The sequence below is a fragment of the Rhinolophus sinicus genome, chromosome 1 (genome assembly GCF_057876585.1).
Source record: "Rhinolophus sinicus isolate RSI-liver-muscle chromosome 1, RSI-T2T, whole genome shotgun sequence".
Lineage (NCBI taxonomy): Eukaryota > Metazoa > Chordata > Mammalia > Chiroptera > Rhinolophidae > Rhinolophus > Rhinolophus sinicus.
Genome location: NC_142501.1, coordinates 130,326,910 through 130,350,410, shown reverse-complemented (window position 1 = coordinate 130,350,410; position 23,501 = coordinate 130,326,910). Strand labels below are relative to the sequence as shown.

The 23,501-nt window shown below is 33.5% G+C and overlaps 1 protein-coding gene across 13 annotated transcripts in view; it reads right to left on the bottom strand.

Moving 5' to 3' along the window:
- The window catches only part of ZEB1 (zinc finger E-box binding homeobox 1), a 201,222-nt gene that overhangs the window by 23,374 nt on the left and 154,347 nt on the right, over positions 1 to 23,501 (bottom strand). For 6 of the 13 annotated variants that reach the window (XM_074324712.2, XM_074324717.2, XM_074324718.2 and 3 more), the window contains 2 exons: positions 10,326 to 10,385; positions 3,828 to 3,989 (listed from right to left, as the gene is read on the bottom strand). In XM_074324712.2, the coding sequence (XP_074180813.1) occupies positions 3,828 to 3,989; positions 10,326 to 10,385 (222 nt within the window). Of the gene's footprint in view, positions 1 to 3,827; positions 3,990 to 10,325; positions 10,389 to 23,501 lie in introns of all 13 variants that reach the window. The other 7 variants (XM_074324711.2, XM_074324719.2, XM_074324713.2 and 4 more) reach the window with 3 other exon arrangements.

The window sequence follows — 23,501 nt, the reverse complement described above, 5'->3', positions numbered from 1 at the left end:
TTACTTGATGTAAAACCTTTAAAAAGTTTTGATTTCTTCGCCACTGATTTAGCACTTGGTAATAATTCAATCTGCTGGAGTAAAGTTTGCCTGTTCACATCTTATGACGTGCAGGGAGAGCATGTGTAATCTACTGAAACTTTAAATACTTAAGAGCTTCTGAAGATAGTCATTATTTATATGTGAACAGATGCTGCTGGTATGATAGAATACGGTGAAATTATTAGCAGTTAAATTATATTATATACCTGAAAGTAATGAATACCCAAATTGAAAACATATTCTATAATTCAAATGTTTTACTAATTCAGAATGGTTAGGACCCCAATTTTTATGGGATTTTACTGTGTTGATTTGTAACAATGGACTTTATAAGGTTTAACCTATTTTGATCTATGCAATGGAACATTTCTTTAGCTTTCATTCTTTTCTTTCACTGAAGCTTTCTAAAAGCATTTTTGTTACATAAAACTTGATATATAGACACACATACGTACTGGGGGTGCCAAAAAAACGTATACAAGTGGACACTTTGGTCAACATTACTCAAGCAGTTGTTCGCCATAATCAGAAGTGTCTGGATGCTGATGGTAACTACTTTGAGCACCGCTTGCAATTGCAGAAGTCAAACGTGACTTGTATTCATCTTTGGTATTGGTATATATTGAGTATTACAATTTTAATAGTTTTTTTCATTTCTTAAAATGTGTATACATTTTTTGGCACCCTCTGTATTAAAAATATTCTATTTCCCTTTCATATTTATTGTAACCTACTTCTATAGGTGAAATGTTAACACATTTTCTTTGGGAGAAAAAAACAACAACTGAGAAATGAAAGTAGAAACAGTAGGCTTTCCAGGATTACAACGTCAATGACTACGGACTCTCCAAATATGCAAGTAGATCATCAGAACACTAATCGTTAAGCTGAAATGCAGTATCCAAAGAGGAAATAATCTATAGTCTTCATAAATGAGTTCTTTGGCACACTGGAGGAAACAATTTTGGAGTACCCTACTTCTATTTCCTTTGTCACTGATTTAGGTACAGAAATCCTATCTATTCTGGAGTGAAACTTCTGTTTCTCCTCTTTTTTATAGCTGATTTCTGATTTAAGGAAAGTATAGTTAACTCCTTGCAATGGAATCTATTTTATTTTCTATACCATCCTTCTCAATTTCCTTCAAGAATTTCAAAGTTGACTAATATAACATTAGCACCAAACAAGTAGAAATACTTAGGTATAAATCTAACAAAATATGAGACTTATGTGCTAAAAACTCTCTGATGAGCAAAATAAAAAAACGAAATAAATGAAGAGATATTTCAAGTTCATGTATAAGAATTGACTAAATATTGTCAAGATGTCAGTTCTTCTGATTTCTAGAGTCACTGCAATTCCAATCACTATCCCAGCAAGTTATTTTCTGGATATTGACAAACATTCTAAAGTTTATATGGATAGGCAAAAGACCCAGGGTCGCCAACACAATACTGAAGAAGAACAAAGTCGGACGACTGACACTACCAAACTTCAAGACTTACTATAAAGCTACAGTAATCAAGACAGTGTGGTATTGGCAAGAGAATATACAAATGGATCAATGCCCAGAAATAGAGCCCCATAAATACAGTCAGTTGATCTCTGACTAAAGAGCAAAGGTAATACAAAAGAACAAAAACAGCCTTTTCAATAAATGCTTATAGAATAACTGTACATCCTCACGCAAAAAAAAAAAAAAAAAAGAATCTAGACACAGACCGTATCATTCATAAAATTTAACTCAAAATGGATTGTAGACCTAACTGTAAAATACAGAACTGTAAGACTCCTAGAAGATTACAGGAGAAAACCTATATGACTTTGAGTAAGGTGATGCCTTTTTAGATACAACACCAGAGGCACAATTCATGAAAGAAATTATTGAAAAGCTGGATTTTATTAAAGTTAAAAACTTCTGTTTTGAGAAAGACAATATCAAGAGAATTAGAAGATAAGTCACAGACTGGTGAAAATAGTTGCCAAAGACACATCTGATAAAGGACTATTATCCAAAAGATAGAAAGAACTCTTGAAAATCAACAATAAAAAATCAAATAACTAAATAAAAAATGGGCCAAAGACCTTGACAGATAGCTCACCAAAAGGTATACAAATGGCAAATAAGTATGAAAAGATGCTTCACACCTCATATATTATTAGGGAAATACAAATTAAAACAAGAAACCACTACACACCTATTAGAATAGCACAAACCCAGAACACTGACAACACAAAATACTGGCAAAGATGTGGAACAACAGGAACTCTCTCTCATACATTGCTGGAAGGAATGTAAACTGGTACAGCCACTTTGGAAGACAATCTGGCAGTTTCTTACAAAATCAATCATATTCTTACCATATGATCTAACAATCATGCTTCTTGGTATTTACCAAAAGGAACTGAAAACTTTTGTCCACACAAACATCTATACACAGATGTTTATAGCAGCTCTATTCATAATTGCCAAAAGCTGGAAAATCTCCTTCAGTCCATGAATGGATTAATAAACTGTGGTGCATCCAGACAATGGAATATAATTAAATTCTTAGAAGAAATGAGCTATCAAGCCATAAAAAGACATAGAGAAACCTTAAATGCATATTAAGGGAAAGAAGTCAATCTGAAAAGGCTACATACTGGATGATTCTAACTACATGACATTCTGGAAAGGCAAAACTATGGATACATAAAGAGATCAGTAGCTGCCAGGGGTATGGGGAGAGGGGGAAACAATGGCTAGGCAGAACACAGAGGATTTTTAGGGCAGTGAAACTACTCTGTATGAGATTATAATGATGGATACATGTCATGAAACATTTGCCCAAACCCCAAGAATGTACAGTACCAAGAGTGAACCCTAAGGTAAACTATGGACTTTGAATGATTAAGATGTTGTCAGTGGAGGTTCATCCTTGGTAAAAAAACATCACTCTGGCGAGTCCTATTGATAATGGGGGAGGCCATGCATGTATGGGCCAGGGGGACTTATGGGCAATCTCAGTACTTCTGTCTCACTTTTGTTATAAATCTAAAACTGCTCTAAAAAAAAACCTTAAAAAAACATTGATTATTTGAATATTAAGCTAAATCTATCCATTAAACTGGGAACCCTGGAAAAATCAAACCACATTTAGGATATTAAAACTTGAAGTATTCTTAAACATTCCAAGTAACTTCCTAGTATTTGGTACAGATCTTGCATAAAGTTTCTTATAGGAACATCTGCATGCTATTTTCACCTGTTACCACTAGTGCATGAAAGGGCAGAATGACAAACTATTTCTTTTCAGGAGAATGTGAACACTTTATAATTATTGATTGCATTTTGCCACTCTTTACACACCGGCTGTTCACAACACAGTGGACTAAAGCAGATACAGAAAAACCATTTGTCTCCAAATTAGTATGTTTTGAACCAGACAACCGTGTTTTACTTGCTAGAATAGTGGAAAAGAATCAAGGGGCAGTAAGGGTCATTCCAGTTCCCATTTCTACTACTTGCTGCCATGTTAGTGAATGGAAATCATGTCCAGGCACTGTTCTAAGCATTTCACATGCAGAGGCATCAGCCCTACATACGTGAGATGTCACTAATATAATACTGTACTGTTATTATGGACAATATTCCATTCATTACAGAGATTACTCTACAGCCACTTGCAATAAATTTTGGCTTTCAAAAACGTTCCCTTCAGTAGGAGAGTAGGTTCCCGCAGTAGAGTAATGGAAATAGTAATCCTTTCAAGACGAAAGAGAAACAACCGTGAGTCTCCATTTACCATTTTCATCATGACCACTGGCTTCTGGTGTGCCCTGCCTCTGGTCGTCTTCGGGCGCCTCGGGGTAAATGACAGCAGTGTCTTGTTGTTGCAGGAACTCTTCAACATTAGGATCATGGTTTTGTTCATTTTCTGCCTCTGAGTCGCAGTCATCGTCTTTTACTAACAGAAACGCATACTTTATAAAATGCAATTTCACCAAGTCATTCACAAAGTTTTTCTAAATGAGAAATTATCTTGAGAGAATATGTGATTATTCTTAAATTTGTAGGAAATAGTGACTGAATATTAAAAACAAAATTCACTCATTCTGTTATATTCTATTAAGTCATTTAAAAAATAAATTTAAAGTGTTATAAAGTCTTGAAATTTTCACAATATTCCTTTTTAAGCTTCAGAGTTGTAGTTCTATTCCATTTTACTGATAAACAAGATACAGAGAAGATGAACACAGTTGGCTGAATTCTTAGTTTCTCAGTCGATGATAAAACAAGGAAAAAAGGAAAAGAGAAAACCTTAGTTCCCAATCCTTAGTTTTTCCTGGCAAACCGATTGTATCAGAGTTGTACTTTAAATGTGAATCATTCTCAATATAAGCCACTCTGAAGTTCAGTTATTCAATTATGTGATTTCTTAGAAAATGCCTTTAATATTACCTAGTTAGAAAGATTTCTAATAAGAGTCAGAGAGCATCAAATTGATAAAATTGCCTCTTATTTCCCCTAGTATTCATATACAAACTAGGCTATCCTTGCTCTTTAACTGTGTCACTAAAGCAGAGGCATTTCCCCCCGCCCCCCCCCCCCCCCCCGAGTTATTTAGAAAGGTTCAAGAGAGAACAAAATGTTTGCACTTTGAGAAAGTGGCCCAGATCGCTGCTGAGTTTCTAAAGCAGCACTGCTGTTGAACTAAGGTTTTCCTCCATTTCCCCCACTGCCTCCAGAGGAGAAAGTCTGCTTCACAGGGGCGGTAACTGTAACAGGTTAGCGTGCCTCCCAAGTGTCTCAAGGGTGACTTCTTATACACTTCGGACTGTACTGTCAGTTCTAAATTTGTAAAACAGCACTGCCCACCAGGCTAAAATTGAGCCAAATGAAGCTGATGTATGGGCATCTTTTTGTTCAACAGTTGTGAAAACAATGTTGCTAAATCTCCTGCACAGTAGCAGTAACTGAACTCCTCTGGGTGGCTGCTGCTTAAAACCTCAGAGTCAATGACATAGTAATAATGATGACCCATCATTTTTTTCTCCTTTTTAATACAGCCAACAGCTATTAATTATTTAGCATCTGCTACATATTAAGAATTGCATTATTTAGTTCATGCCAGTAGTCACCAAACTGGGGTACTGGATCCAGGGGTAAGCGAAGACTCTTTAAGAGGTAAGGTGATACGCTTGGTTTTAAGGGAATCTATCTCCAGATCCTCAATTTCAATGTATACTCTTTCTTAGAATCCTGAAGTTTCTTCTCTCTAGCCTTCACTTTTACAGTATCCTTTGCTGTAACTTAAAAGAAACAAGAAAAAAAAAAAGCATATCCCTCCATTGATCCAGTACATTAATATGGTGCATTGCCTCGGAGTGTAAAAACCTCCAGCTTGGCAAAGGAAAAAAAATTCAAAATACTGATTGGGGAAAATCTTCTTTACTGATTAATCAAGACAACATAAAACCACTCACTATAGGCCTTGCGGTCTTTCCTGTTTACATGGATTTCTATCAGGGGTAAAGCATGGTCATTGAAATGGGGATACTCTGGTACTAGTTAGGAAGCTCTGAAATCAGCACTTATATAATAATATGGCCAGTGGGAGTGAGAGTAATTTTCCTTTAATGACCTCACCTGTTCCATTGCCTATTATTAAAAAATTCATTGCTTTTTAGGAGCCTGATGACAGTAAAGCAAACAGTATTCTCAAAAGTAATTCCAAGCATCTGTCATTAGCTGGAACAATAAGCATTTTTGAACAGCTAAAGCAGTGTAAGTCAGTGTCATTGAACCTTTTCAATGTAACTTCAAATTTTCAAGTTAAACTAGATAAAACTCATTAACGAAATTTGTGTTTTATGTGATTTCTTATAGATTTATGCATTTGATAAAACACTTAAAATGTCTTGTCAAATTATATTTTAAAATATTTATTTCAATTAAACAGTCTCCACTTATAATATAAAATGTTTATATTTTCTATATCCTAGGAACTACACACACACACACACACACACACACACACTGGAATGATGAGTTTTAAATAGTATACTTTTCAGAATTATATAGTCTGTATTTTATACACGAATCTTGTATCTTCAATAAGCTATAAGCTTACCAATATATTATAACTGGTTGTAAATATACTCATTTGGAGACAAAGATTTTTACAATTAATAAAAATTAGATTAGATCTAAATAATCTCACTATTTGAATATTTTATTTGTAAAAGATGCATTTATATACACTTTATATATCTCTTATTATTTGTAATTTATATATTCATCATAGAGAAATTTTTATAAAATTCCTCAAAATGTATACTGACACACTTATTTGAATTAGCAAAATGAAGAGACACTTTTCTTCTGACAGAAAATCTGATTTGGCTGAAAGTCTGGTAATTGGCTTTGCTAGTTACGTTATTAGGTACCAATGAGCTAGAAATTGAATGAACCAAGTTTGTAGTTCTAAGGTATTGATCAACATATAGTTAATTCATGTGGTAAGATTAAAAAAATATATAAAAAATGTATCGACAAAAAGTACTAAAATGAACAACATTTCAATTTCCCCAACTATTTCTGAATATATTAAACAGGTGTCTTTTTGTGAGGGGAAAAATAAATAAAAGCCCCAAACGGGTATTAGTCCTTTGATGAATAAGTATTTTTTGGTTGATGTTCCAGAAAATGAGTGAATGATTCTAATGACTGGAAAACAAATCCTTTAGCAAATTAGGTGGCTATGAATTTTTGCTTTCAAGAAACTTGAAGAGCATTTAATATAATTGTCAGTTGACAGGACATTAAAAACATTTTTACTGATAGTTAACCATAACTTTTTACATGTAATTCTGAAGATGTGTAAAGAATTGAGTATATCAGTTGTAACAAAAATGTATTTCATCTTTTTATTTAGTAGAAGAAGGTTATTTCAGTACTAAACAAAAAATCAAAACAGAATTAATGCTGAACACATTTTCTTCTAGAAATAAGTAACATTAAACTATCGATATATGAACTATTTGGAGAATACTTCAGTTCCTCTAAATTCATTTCCAGTAAATTTTTCTTTAATAATAATTTATTAAAACTTGTATGTATTTATGTTGTGAGCAACAGTGTGGTACTAATATATGATAAATCAATCTATAATTAAAAAAAAAACCTTTCGAGCTTTGTGGTTCCTAAATATTAAAGGGAAACTTGAATTTCAATTTATGTAGACGTTTTTCTTGTAAAGAAATGACAGTTGATCAAAAATACCTTCAAACAAGAAACATATATTATGTCAGCATCAAATTCTATGTAGACTGGAAATATGAGTTCAAAGAGTAAACATTATGATATAACATTTCTGACTCCTGAAGAGCTTAATAATGTTTTTAAAAAAGTGAATGATAGTAGTTTTTAAATTGTTATAGACTTCACAAAATAAGTGATGTCAAAAATGTAATTTTTAATATGCCAGAAATTAGACTGTTTGTAACCACTTACACTTAAAATGAAAAATTTTATATGTCCATTAAGAAATTTATGAGGCAGTACATAACCAATTTATATAATATCAAATTCGGAGGATAACAACAGTACCTCTTAGAATTGTTGTGAGGATTAAACTAATTTAGTATGTGCTCATTATTGTACCGGCATATAGTAAGTGCTATGTAATTGTTACCTATTTTCCTCAAAGTAGTTCTGCAATGCAAACATTGTAATTTCTCAATTAAAATTTTTCCTGGTAAAGAATTAGGGTCAGAAAAGTTAGATAACTTTTCCAAAATCACACAATAAAAAAGTATTGCTATTAGCATAGACGGTTTGTCATTAGGTATCTGGTAGCAAATTTGGGCTTTTCCAATTAAACTACACTGTCTCCATGAACTGGTATTTACCAAGTTCAGGCAGAGACCAGAAATTCTGCAGTTTTACCCATAAAATTTAAAGTGTTGGGAAGTACACATTGTAAATAGGTCAATTATAAAGCAAAATTCCTAGTCTTAGGCTGATAAACTTATGTATTTAAATACTAGAGAGAAGAACACATTCTCAGAAACATATAATGATAATTTGTTTTTCTTTTATATATGACAAAGCTCAGAGTTGACTGTCAAATTATAGAATTACAGGACTATAATCATTTGCCAAAGTGTAGTATTAGAGGGTTATAGTCACAAATTAGTGGGAGCAATAATAAAGAGACATTTAATATAAAGACTAAAAATTTTTATTTAGCTATCGAGATTTTATTTCTATTAGAATAATTTTAGTATATGTGCTGCTAAAGCGAGCACTATTTCTAACAGAATAAAGTATCCTTAAGTTTCCTCCTATCTTTATTCTCAATTTCTGAAACTCTGTAAACTATTAACTATATAAATGGAAAAGGGATGCTCAGAAGAAACAAAGGCTGTTTGGGTGAATTTTTCACTCTCTGAATACTAAGCTGCAACTATAGTTCTTTTAACTTCATGAATTGCAAAAGGAAGTCAGCTATAGAAAGGATCTGACAAAGTTCTGAAAGAATGATGGTGACCTTTGTACAATGTTTTTGTTTACTGTGTCAGTACATTATTCCCCAGAAGTCAAGGACGTAACAACAGCAAAGGTAAAACATAACTTTAAGTTGAACTGTTCAAAAGTCTCAAATATCTAATTCCATCCTGCTTTCCTTAAAACTGCACTTATCAGGGCTTTCTTAAATGTGTGCTTAGTCCTAACTCTCCACATCGCAGGGAAATAATGCAGCAGGAATCATCTTGTGAGTGGGGACAACTTACATTTCCAGAGCAACTCTGGTTAATACAAGGTTACTTTACCTTCCAGATGTGATTTTTTGGGGGGGTGGGGAGGGAGGGAAATTATATACGACTCAATACTCCAAATTGAAAGAATTCATTCATTTTTGTAATGAAGGGCAAATTCTGAGGTAAAATACTGTAAACCTGGAACTGAGTAATAAACAACAGACTTTTGTGTTTATTAACATAATTTTACCAATAACAAACAACCAGTTTAAATCTTTTATATGATGTGTAAATTCAGCATGACAAATATTTGATAATAAGTGTACCTGAATACATTATTTATGCAAGCTAAACACAACCAAGTTAAAGGCAGAATATAAAATCTTAGGCTGCGGGCATCATAAATTATCACATATTCCATTATTATTTAATTAATTTGGAACATACCATTAATAACAGCATAAAGATGTACTCTTTGTTTTACAGAACTGACTGACTGCATGGGAGTGCTCATGTTTATCTTAGAGATAAAAATGTGTTTTGACACATTACTATGAAACACACTCATTTACATAATGAAAGATAATTTATATGATTATATGGAATAGTCCTAAAATTCACTGCAAAGGAAAAAAAACTATAAATATTAAACCAAAGAAGAGAACACAGAAAAGTTAATTAAAACTATATGTTAGAATACTTATAGTTGAATGTACAAAATACAATTACACTACTTTTAAGTGTAGTATTCTAAGGAAATGTCTTAATAATTTGGAATTCATTTTTGAAGCTTGCATTCTAAGAGTTCTAGCTGACGTATGTGACACAGTAAGTGCCTGGAATTGTACATAAGGTCTAGATTTGTTTTGCACTTACTCTTTTGCTTCTTAAATCTGATCTGAATTTATTATAGAGGAAGAGGCTTAAGTCTCAGGGAGTATATACTTTTAGTTACCTAGGAGCAAATTTCTTTATTTGCTGTAGTTTCACTTTATTTTGGCCTTTTTCACTCACAGAAATCACATGAAACATTTTTGATTCTCTTGTTTGCTGTGACATGTTCATTCAACTCATCAATATTCATGATTCTCATCTGGTTTAGAGATAACCCATGATATTTGCTTATTCTTCTCTCTTCTGCTTTCTGTCTTGTGGGCAATTTTAATGCAGATTCTGGTAACTAATAATGAAACTCAAAATAGATCTACATTTTAGTAACCTTGGTAAAAATTTTGACAGAAATTAAAATCATCATTCAAACACTTATATTTTGGATTATTTGTAGATTATACTCGTCATCTTTAAAGATGGAAATTTGCTCTACTATATCAATCTATAAGTTTAAAATTGTACTTAAAGAATATAAATTCCTAACTTTCATGTACTGCCTCTGTACTTAAACATTTAAGGAGAGTAAGAAGATAAAAGAGGAAGAAATATTAAAAGACTAAATTCAGGACTTCCGAATGCAAAAACCAGTGACACAAAAGGCTTTGTTCAAAGACTATACAGTACAAAAGGAAATGGCAAGAAAGTACCTGAACATCCAGCTTCATCTGCTTGAGCTTCAGGCCCCAGGATTTCTTGTCCTTCCTTTCCTGCTAAAATCAAAGAGCAAACGATTAAAATAGATCCATGTGTCACGAACGCTTTAACCTCTAGAAATGTGAAAAGAAAACTTTTAGATTATATTTATTTTGGATTTTTCTTTTTATAAACATAGTAATGTGCCCTTGAAAAGTACAGGTTTTTTAAAAAAATGAGCAGTTTTATTAAATCCGTAAAATATTTCAGAGATGCAAAATTAATGAAGATTTATATATAATTCTGGAATTATAAGCAAAATGGGATGTTAGTGTTTGTTTTAGAAGAGGAACTCTACCTATAGGTAGTAGGATTACTTGTTTTATTTCTCCCCCAAAGCACAGATTTCTATGTTCTAGGCACTGTGCTAGATGCTCTATAAACTTATTTCCTTTAACTTTCATAACTACCTATTTTATAATGAAAACAAAGTAATACCCAAACTCGGGGCTCAAGGAGGTTGAACAACTTGCCCTAGGCCATGCAGCTACCAGGCAGAAGCAGTGAAATTTGAATGCTGGTCTGAATGGCTCTAAAACCTCCTTTCACTACACCGTTGTGTAACTAGAGGACCAGAGAACCAGAAAGAAGACGAGACCAAATTTCACTGCACCCAGAGTAAATTCACAAGGCACTATATTTTTTCTTTGACTCTATTCATTATTCTAACTACTGTTAAACAGTAATAAATAATAATAATGGTATTGATAAACATTTCTAGGTGTCTATTATCCTTTTCTGCCACCTATATGTTTACTTCATTAGTGCGAAGTAAGTCAAGTGGGCTGATGCTAGTCTTGAATACAGAATAAGATCAGAGTCAATATGCATATTATTTTGGCAAGCAGAAAGTTTGGTTTATATATTCAGGTGTATTTTATTTATTATAATAATTTATTAAGAACGTGCATATACGAAAGGCATGAAGTTAAAGCCTTTTAAAAAATAGTAGCAGAGTATATATCATAATTATAATCAGAATACTTATAAAGTCATACTAAAACATTACGTAGTTATCTATATCCCAATCAAATCCAACTGAATGTCAGTCAAAAATCTTGATTTAGATTTCCCTAAGTTTGATAATTGAATTGAGAAATAGAGCACTAATTAAGTAAAATCTTTGCTCACATTAAACCATGTATTTCTTTAAGTGCCTTGGATCACTGGGTGGATTTATTCAGCAGCATTTCTTCACTCATTAACTTTTCTCTGAGTACTTAAAGATGATCACTGTGTAAAAAATAGTTAAACTATGCACAAACCTCTCTAGATTAGCAAAAAAAGAACCCCCCAAAAACACTGTATAAAGTAGGTAACGATGAGATCGACTTCTGCTAAAGAATTCTCATTTTATATTTGCCATCAGCAAAATGACAGTTTAAAAATTCCTGGTAAAGTTTTCCAGTACTGTAGGATAAGCACCAGTGTTTGCTAAGTGTGAAAATCTCTAATCATCCTTTCTTTTTCTCTCCAAAGCATGTACTTAAAACTAACCTGATATGATAGTAATACACCTTTATTATATATCTATGCCTATTTCTCCTTAAATGAAAATCAAAACAGCCAGTTCTTGTTAAGGTGGAAGGTAACACTGATATTCAAAAGGTTAAAATGATATTTTGAACATTACTAAATTTTCTACTTAGTTATAGCTAATTTAAGTGCTGTCTGCAAGCCAAGTATTTATTCACTTCTTCATTCCTTCATTTCTGCTTGGAATAAAATCTAGGTTCCTTAGATGAGCATTTAACATACTTCAGAATTTGGTCTCAGACTTACTGACCACAATTTAAAAACTGGAAGTTTCCATTCTTTCCCTCATTAGTGGGGTTGGAATTTTGGTTCAACAACTAAAACCATGTTGACTAATGAAAACAGTAAGATCCTAATGCTGGCCTGTAATGTGAACACACTTCTTTCACTGCTGGGTGCTGTCCAGTAACAGGCTCTTTCCTGCTCCACCCCAGACTAGCATGAGGGTGTACTGGGACAGGGGCTGTTCTAAATATTCTTCAAGCAGCATTCCCCCTCATGTGTTTTGATCTCCTACTTTAGGAAATGTAAGAAGAGAGTCTTCTTGCACGTAAGATTTGTAAGACTTAATGATGCCAACACATTATGAATGATGAACTTAAATGCAATTTGGAAAGGAAAACTGGAATGCTCCTCCGGTTTTGCTTTTAGTCTAAATTCCAAAGCAAATATATAAATCAGAAAAATGGAGTAACAAGACTGCACCCCCCCAAATAATGGCAAAATGTAGTTGAAAAATAAGTCATGAAGTACAACTCAGCAATAAAAAGGAACAAACTATTTGTACATGCAATAATTTAGATGAATCGCCAAGAAATTGTGAAAAGTGAAAAAAGCCAATCCAAAAATGTTACATGCTGCATGATTCCATTCATATAACATTCTTAAAATGACAAAATTATAAAAATAGAGAACAGATTAGTGGTTGTCGGGGATTAAGGGTGGGGTAGAGGGGAGGGGAGGAATGGTGGGTGTATAAAAGCAACTAGGGAGCCCTGTGGTAGTCGAATTTTTCTGTATCTTGCCTATATCAATGTCAGTATTCTGGCTGTGACATTGCACTATAGTTTTGTAAGATGCTACCATTGGGGAAAACTGGGTAAAAGGTCAACAGGATCTCTATATTATTTGTGAATCTAAAACGATTTGTGAAATATTTGTGAATCTCTACTTATTTCAAAGTTGAAAATTTAATTTATAAAAAAGGTCAAAGACAAATATCACAAATTTAGATCAAAAGAGGTAGCACTTGTTCAATTTGCCATAAGAAATTTCTAGTAAGTAAAAACAAGAATGGCAAATGAAATTCATTTTAATTAAAAACCCAGAAGAGGGCAGCCAGTAGGTTAGAGTGCAGTGCTAACACCAAGATTGCTGGTTCGATTACCACATGGGCCAATGAGCTGTGCCCTCCACAACTAGATTGAAAACAATGACTTGGAGCTGATGGGTCCTGGAATAAAATTGCTCCCCAATAATAAAAAAACAAAAACAAAAACAAACAAACAAAAAAATCCCAAATAAAACCCAGAAGACTTACTTTCAATGGCAGGATAGAACAGTTCAAAGTACAGGACTGATTATTTAGCACAGCACATGTTCTACATTCTAAAACGAACATTTTTGAAATTCATACCAATGTGTTTCTAACTGTTGCTAACCACATGTTTGTGGGAATATATTATTAGCAATCTCTAATAAGACACTGTGAGTGGCTAACTGAATGAGACTCCTCTCCTGCTTTCATCTCTTCTTCTAGAATGCACATCTACACATCCATACCTGCCTTTCCTCAAGTTGGTCCCTCTGCCTAGAATACCATTACCCTTTCCATCTGAATAACTTCTACTAATCTGGTTCTTTAAAGATCAGTTCACGTCTCTCTCATTTTGTGTCTTCCCTGACCCTGCTCTCTACGATTCCCACCCTACTATCCCTGCTATAGAAATACTATTCAAACAGCAAATGTCGATAGATTTCTGAATTCAAACACAAAGTATACAAACTTTAATTAGGGATGGAATGTTTATTTCACTGTATACTTTTTCCGAAAATTTCCAGACTGCTCAGTTTTCCTTTCTGTATCCTTTAGTTTTTAAATATGCATGTTTTTTGGTATAATTGTCCATCAAAGTCACAGTAAGTGTAATTCACAACCTCCATGAATACCTGTTAACTTACACAACGGTAAAAAAATATACCTAAGGTCATCTTTGGTTAAGATGGGATAAGCACAAACCACCCTGCATGTCTCATTAAACACAGCTAAAAACCCCTGGGTAGAACGCATGGAGTTACTACTGAGGTCTCGGAAAGGTAAATCATCGCAGGCAGACGGGGGAAGAAGACAAGAATTCAAAGTTCCACTGAACTCGAAATGATTCCACCCACGCCCTGGCCTGGATTCAAGGCAGCCTAAAGCCAAGAAGTGGACACTGGAAAATGGCAGAGAAAGCTCTAGGAAAAACTAGTTTAGGCTCAAGGAGCAGGAAAGTGCTCAAAGAAGGGAAAAATACTCATTTTCCGCTCTATTCTCTTGTGTCCCAGCCCCCAGGTCACCCCATGCTAGAGGTCGAGACCGTGGTAACAGCAAAGGCCTAAAGGTACCCAAAACTCCAAGGAGGGTAACTTTATTCTCCAATCAGAGGAGCAGTGGCCCCAGAAGGGTGGTACAAACTTCCACTGAGTTCTTTCTTTCCCTGTATTCTTGCAGCTCTTTTTCCTGTAGTCCTAGTTGTAGGAAATACGTTGCAAAGTATGGCAAATACAGTCCCAGATTTTGGGATAGAAGACTAAAAAGGTGAGTCCCAGAGAACTGAAAGTATTGGGGAGATCATGGAATGGGAGGAAAACAGGAAAGTGACCCCATCAAATTGTTTGTGAACTCCTGGGTTCATGCCCAAACTTCTCCACAGACTTTGAGAACTGAAGTATGGGATATGACCACTACCCAGAGAAAGTTGGTTGGAACTTAGAGACTGATATAACTGAATAAGTTGCCTGCTAAACCAAAAATATCAAGTTCTCCACAGGATTTAAATAAGACCAAGAGTCTCAAAAGATAATATTCAAAATATCCAGGATAAAATCCAAACTTACTTGGCATATGAAGAACCAGGAAAATCTCAACTTCTATAGGAAAATATGATCAAAAGATGGCAACACTGAGAAAGCACAGATGTTGAAATTATTGTCATGTCTTCTTCCCCAGTCTGCCGGCGATGATTTACCTTTCAGATTTTAAACTAGCTATTATTATAAAAGTGTTCCAAGAAGTAAGGGTGAACACACTTGAAAATAATGGAAAGACAGAGTCTCAGCAAATTTTCATCAGCAAATAAAAGATATAAATCAGAACCCAAAGGAAATTTTAGAATAATACAGTAATACTTTTTTTTTTTTTTTAAATCACTGAATAGGCTCAATAGCAAAATGGAGATGAAAGAGGAAAGATCAGTGAACCTGATGATAGATCAATGGAAATTATCCAACCTGCACAACAGAGAGTAAAATGATTTTAAAAAAGTCTCAGAGATATGTAAGACAATAGTAAAATATCTAATATTCATGCCATTGGAGTCCCAGAAAGACACATACCAATAGATTCAAGAAGTTAACTGAATCTCAAACAGGATTAAGCCCCCCGAATCCAGTCCCAAACCATCAATAAAACTCCTAAAACTAGAGTTTTAGGAAACCATCAATAAAACTCCTAAAACTAGAGCCAGAAAAAATAATGCATAATTGCAAAGGAACAATGATTGAAAAGACAGCAGATTTATCATTAGAAATCAATAATTCATTCCATAAGGAGGAGGAACATTTTTAAAGTGCTAAATGAAAAGAAAGCTATCAACCCCATATTCTACAGTTAGTGAAAATATACTACACTTCAGAAACAAAGGTAAAATAAAGGCATTCTCAGATGAAGGAAAACTAACAGAGTTCATTGCCACCTGATCTAAAAGAACTACTACAGGAAGATCTTCAGAAACAAGGGGAAATGATATTAGAGGGAAACTTGAAATGTCAGGAATGAAAGAGAACAAGAGAAATGATATAGTACATGTGACAACTACAACACAAAGAAGGGAGGGTGATGGGACCCATCTGGGAGTATGGTTTCTATATTTCACCTAATGTGGTACGATATTAATTCTAAGTTGATTATAGAGCAACTACTAAAAATCTATATAAAGAGATATAGTTAAAAATGAAATAAATAAATGAAAATTGAATACTAAATTATATTCAAATGATCCAAAAGAAAGCAGGAAAGGAGAACAGATGAAAAAACAGAGGGGAAAAAACCACAAATACCATACAATGGTAAACCTAAATCCAAACATCAAAAGTTACATTAAGTGTAAATAGTCTAAACAAGCCATTGAAGGGACAGAGACTGTCAGAATAGAATAGATTTAAAAAACCAAGCTCCATCTATAGCTCTCTACAAAAAAGTTATTTTATATCTAATGATATAGGTGGGTTAAAAGTAAAAGGAAGGAAAAAGATATACCAATGAAACATTAATTAAAAGAAAGCGAGGGTGACTATTTTAATATCAAAGTAAACTTTGGTGCTAAGAAAATTATGATATAGAGAAACATTATAAAATGATAAGGTCAATTCACAGAGAGGACGTAACAATCTTAAATGCATCCAGCGACAGAACTTCAAAATATGTGACTGACAGAATAGAAAGTAGCAGCAAATCCATGATTATAACTGGAGACCTCAATACTCCTCGTATATTACTGTAGTTTGCTGTGTATAATGCACTCCCATATATAATGCACACCCACATTTTTGGCCCCAACTTTCAGGGAAAAAAATCTTTCATTTTAATTCAAATTTTTATTTGTTTACATTTAGGTACTTATTTTTTTGTATTATGAAGGAATTTTAGCATTTATTTTTTAACATATTATGATACAAAAAATTTTATGTAACAAATAACTACAAAACACAAGAACAAATGCAAGGTACAAGAAATTTTATGTACCGGTAACAAATTTACGGTATTTACACATCACAGAAGGCCAAGAACTTTTCGTCATTGCAAGTTCAACAAAACTAATTATTCTATTCCATGGTATTATTTTGCATGCAAATATCGTTATTGATTTCTAGAATTACACTTTTAACTCACAAACATAAATAAAAGAATTAAAAACATTTATATAGATATGGAATTAGTACTACCCATGAATAATGTGCATCCTTATTTTTCCCTCACAAATTTGGACAAAAAAGTGCACATTATATATGGCAAATCTGGTATTTGATACAACAAGCAAACAGAAAGTAAGCAAGGATATAGAAGAACTAGGCAACGCTAACAACTACTACATCCAGTGGACATTTATAGAACATTCCACTCAACAATCACAGAATACATATTCTTTTCAAACGTACACAGCATATTCATGGAGATAGACCATAGCCAGGATCATATAACAAAACTTAATACATTTAAAATAAATGAAATCATACAAAGTATGTTCTTTCACTATAATGAATTTAAACTAGATCCCAATAACAGAAAGATAAGAAAATCTCCACTATGGAAATTAACACACTTCTAAAGAATTTATGGGTCAATAAGGAAAATGAAAAACAACATATGAACATTTGTGGATCTTGAGATTATTATGCTAAGTGAAATAAGTCAGACAGAAAAAGTACAGAACCATATGACTTCACTCATATGTGGGATATAAAACTGAAAGCAATGAAGGAACAAGACAAATAAAGAAACAAAAACTCATAGACACAGACAACAGTTTAGTAGTTACCAGAGGGTAAGTGGGGAGGGGGTGGTAGATGAGGGTAAAGGAGGTCAAATATATGGTGATGGAAGGAGAACTGACTCTGGGTGGTGAGCACACAACGTGATACATAGATGATGTAATACAGAATTGTACACCTGAAATTTATGTAACTTTACTAACAATTTTCACCCCAATACATTTAATTAAAAAAAGAAAAAAAATGTGGGATGTACCTAAAGCATTGCTTAAAGGGTAATTTATAGTATTAAAAGCTTATAGAATAAAAGAAAGTCTCAAATGTAAATCCTAAACTTCTGTGTTAAAAAAATAAAAAGAGCAAAATATACCCAGAGCAAACAGAAGGAACGAAGTAATAAAGAGCAGAAATCAATAAAATTTAAATCTGAAAATAGAGAAAAAATAATGAAACAAAAAGCTGATTCTTTGAAAATATCAATAAAATTGAAAAATGTTCAGTAAGACTGACAAAAAAAAAGAGGGAAGCCACAAATTACTAACATCAAGAATGAAAAGGGAGTACCACTACAGAGCCAGCAGATATTAAAAATGATAATAAAGGACTGCGAGTTCAAGCAGTAAACATTATAATATACATTTCTTACTCTTAAAGAAGAGCTTATTTATAGTTTTTAAAAAAGTGAGCATTCAGTGTAGCATTATTTACAATAGCCAAGACATGCAAATAACCAACGTGTCCGTGGTCCATGGATGTGTGAATGGGTAACAAGATGTGATATATGTATCTATACATATAATAAAAAGTGACGGACACAAAGGAGAAAATTCTGGTGATCTAGGGTTAGGTAAAGTGTTCTTGAACATGACACCAAAAGCAAGATAGATAAAAGGAAAAATTGGTAAAATGGACCTCATCAAAATCTAAGTTTTGCTTTGTGAAAGACTACGATAAGAGAACGAAAAGACAAGCTACAGACTGGAAGAAAATACTTATCGCAACTGTAAAGAATACTAAAAACTTAATAATAATAATAAAACAAATAACTTGATTAGAAAATGCACAGAAGACAAGAAGAGACACTTCACCAAAGAGGATATGAAGATGGCAAATAAGCGCATGAAAAGATACTCACCTTCACTAGCCATTAGGGAAATGCAAGTGAAAATAACACTTTATAAAAAGACACCTATTAGAATGGCTGAAGTGAAAAACAACTTATAAAAATCAAATACTGGTGAGGATGTGGGGAAAGTGGATCTTTCACACATTAGTGGTGGGATGGTACAGCCACTTTGGAAAACAGTTTGGTATTTTCTCAAAACATTAAACATACACTTAACATATTACTCAACAATACCACTTCTAGGTATTTAAAACCCTAGAGAAATGAAAACCATGTTCACACAAAAAACACATATACATCAATGTTTATAGCAGCTTTATTCATAATCTCCATAAACGGGAAACAACCTAAATTTCCTTCAGCAGTAAATGGATAAACTGTGGTGTATCCATACAATGGAATAGTACTCAGTAATAAAGAGTCATAATATGGATACTTGCAACAATTTGAATGAATCTCAAAGGTAAGCTGTGTGAAAGAAGCCAGATACTAATGTTTCATACTGTATGACTTCATCCATATGACATTCTCAAAAACACAAACTCTAGTGAGAGAGAACAAAGCATAGTTGCCAGAGTTTGTGGTAGGAGGAAGGTATGACTAAAAAGGGGTAGCAGGAAGGAGTTCTTTGGTGGTAGAACTGTTTGGTGGAGTCCTGGGGCCTATAATCAAAAGGAACTGAAATTTGCCGACACCCAAAAGAGCAAGGAAATAGATTCTCTCCTAGAATCTCCAGAAAGGCCATTCTGTCAACACTTAGATTTTTGCCCAGTGACATCTGTGATGGACTTATAACCAACAGGCTATAAAATAATAAATCTGTGTTGTTTAAGCCAGTAAGTGTTGTAGTAATTTGTTACGGCTGCAGCAGAAAACCAATCAAGTGGTTAAATAATTTCAGAGCAAGAAGACGGAGGATAACATCCATTTGCTGGCTAAGATTCCAACATAGTATTGAATATTGTTTCCTTTTTGCTGTTTTAGTTTTATTAGACACTATGAATCTGAAGACCACTAATCATCTAGTAATTACTGGATCCTAGTCTTGCTAGAGGCTTTGGGAAATTCAAAAGGAGTATAGGACATGGTAACTGCTCTTAAGATGTTTACAATCTAAAGGGATATATAACTTGCCTATGAAATAAGGGATTTGAGATTTATAAATTTAAAATATAAAAATGAAATCTAAAGAAAAATATCAAAAGGAAATTTAAAATATAAAAATAGACATTTAAAATAAAATTAAAATTTGGAGGTCACAGTCAATTAAAAAGGGAAGCATGAAATAGAGAAGAGTTCACTGCTTACAGAAGCACCAAAAAAGAAGAGATCTATATGGATGGGTACTGATGCTATGATGAAATTACCTCCTTATTCTTTTATATATGTATTTCATGTAATGATGTATTTTTTTGTTGGACCAGTAAGGAAAAAAAAACAAAAAAACAACAGCATGCTTTGGAGTCAAATAGACTTGAGTTTGAATCTGGTTTTCCATATTTAATGTGTCATTTTGGCAAGATATTTAACCTTTCTGAGCCTCAGTATCATTATTTATAAAATGGAGCTAATATTTACCACACGAAGTTGTTACAAAAATGAAAAAGAAGTATGGAAAAGCAATTAGCTGTAGGACTGTACAGGTACATTTACTCAGTATTACTTTTCTTAGCTAATCTGTAAAAGTTAGAATTGCAACTGAATGTTCATTTATTGTGTCAGACTTCCCAGTTCTCCAGTTTTTCAGAAAAGAGCCAGGCCAAACGAGACCTGACTAGAAAAGTCCTAATGAAAGGCAGAATTAGCCCAATTCATGCTTGTCCTCAACATTCAAGTGACTGAGACTAGCTCTGTGATCGTGGGGAAATAAGCTGTCACCCTGCAGTGCAGAGGGAGACCAACTGGACCATGAAGACCTTGCCTGTGTCCCCTGGGGAGCAGATATTAGATACTCTGTTAGACAGGCTAAGAAATGGGACGAAGGCCAGAGACCTAACCAGAGATCTGACAGCATATGCACTTTGTAAGCTGAATTATGATGGTTCAATGTTCTTCTGTTTGTTTCATTACTGTTTATTAAGAACAGTATTTTTGAAAACTCCAACTTTTTTTCAGATATACTAATGAAACCCAACAAAAAGGGGTTTCACTTCACTTTGATGATTTAAAAAACTTTTTAATTTAAAACCTTATTTACAGAAAAGTTGTAAACATAGTACAGAATTCCTGTATACCCTTCAACCAGCTTTCCTTAATGAGAACATCTGCCATAATCACAGTACTATTATGGAAATCATTACATTAACATTTATACAATTCTGTTAACTAATGTATTTGACTTTTGCCAGTTTTCCCACTAAGGTCTGTTTTTTTTTGATTCCCATGGTGCATTTAGTTGTTATGTCACCAGAGTCTCCTCCAAAATTTGACAATCCAATCAATCTCTGACAAGTTGCTTTAGTCTGTTTTCCTATGACTTTGACATTGATACTTTTGAAGAGTACTGGCCACTTATTTTGTAGGATGCCCTCAATTTGATTTATCCAGTATTGTCTAATGATTAGATTGAGAAAATGCATTTTGAGCAATACCACCAAAGTGATGTGGCTTTGTTAATGTATCGTACCAGTGGTATACGATGTCACAAAAATTATTACTGATGACATTAACCTTGATTATCTAGTTGAAGTGGTGTCTGTCAGTTTCTTTATCCTAGGTAATTATGTATCTTTATAATTAGTAAGTATCTGATGGGGAAATACATTGAGATGATGTAAATATCCGTTTTTCTCATTATACTTTCACTCACTAATTTTAGCATCCAGTGATGGTTCTTGCTTGCAACATTATCATCACGCTGTTTGCCTAGTGGTGACTTTCCATTTCTCTAATTACTTCTTAATTTATAACTGGAATTTCACTATAAAGAAGAACTTTCCCTTCTCCTCACATATTTAAGTATTTGTATCAATATGGATGTTTTATTCTGTAGATTACAATCCAATACTATCATTGTGCAGCTAAAATTGTTCCAGATTTGGCCACTGGGAGCTCCGTCAAGTTGGCTTTTGTGTCTTTTTGACATGTCTTCATAAATAACGTTTTTAAAAGCATTTTCTTACTTATTGTTCCAGGCTTATCTTATATTTTTCCTACCTCAGTTTTAGCATCAGCCATTTATGAAAGGAGCCGTGGTATTCTATTGGAGAATGGTATTTGAAACCCACATCTAGGTACTAGGTATGCTCGACTATTACTGGGTGTCACTGCTTCCATGTCTTCTTAGCAGATAGAGCTAGGAAACATACACATGTATACTAACACCTGCACATACCGCACCTGTAGTTTTGTATCATTTATCTTTGTGTGTATTAAGAACGATGAGTTTATGCTGATACCTCTGAATCCAATCAAACACCAGAGGGTTTATTCCAGCGTTCTCCCTTTGCCTTATTTGTAACTTCTTTCTCTAACAGGAAGAAATCTGAGTCTCAGTATCCTCAATATATTTACTTATTTGTTCAATTCCAGTATACACATAAAGTAGTTTCAGAATAACCCATATCTCTGCAAGAAAAAAAAATTAACTAGAGGGAAAACGGGGACAGGGTAGTAGTCATGGGTGTGTGTGTGTGTGTGTGTGTGTGTGACAATTCCCTGAGTATACCCTTCTTGTATAGCTTACCTATATAACCAGGGCGATTTTTCACACACACACACACACACACACACACACACACACACACACACACACTCACACACACACAAATACTAATTTAAATCACTAAGCAGACAGGGAGAATGAAAAATGAAATAGTTATAAATACACCTAACTAAACTATAAATGAATTATGTAACACATTGAAGGGGGTGGTGAAGACAAGAAATAACCCAAGTAACTTTGGAAAACAATATGTTGAATATATACTGTAAAGATAATGACAAAAGGAACTACATACACTGTAGGTAGCAGATTTGTTTGATTGAGATTTTAAAGAGGAAAGAGTGTACAACTGAGGTTTAACTATGTGGAGAAAGCCCAACTACTTCATTAGTGATATCTCTTAATACTGAGCTATTTAGAGGTACTTAAATATTAGTGTTGTATATTTAGTGCAAGTGGAATTGGATCCCTTTATAAGTAGAGGTGAGAAATACCTACACCGTCATTTGGCCCACTCTTATCATTTTATAGATGCAGAAGTGGAAATCAAGAGACATAGAGGTACAGTGAAAACTAGAAGCCATGTACTGAGCTTTTTCTACATCACATACAACCTGTGGTTGAAAAAGGTGCCAAAGAGTAGGTTAAACTGAACCTTGAAAGATGAATACAATTTGGCTCAATGCTGAGTTATACAGTAAATGATGTTTTCTTTGCTTAGGTTACTTACAGTATTTTATTATAACTTGTGCCCAAGACAGCCTTATTGCTATGGACTATAAGATCAGAATTTTAAATATCTTTATTATAAAGAAGTTTTCCTTGCCTTGGTGTTTTTCTAAACATGTAAATTTCTAGAGTTTTAAAAACTTCAAGTCAGAAAAATGTTTAAGTCACTAGTATTAGGGATCATTTAAAAAATTCATCCATTTCAAAACAAAGAAATAGCTAGCATATTAAACAATATTTTATTAAATTATGGGATTAGTTTTACATAATTTTTAAAACTAAAATATGAGGGGCCTATAAAACAGGTGTCTGAAAAGTAACAGT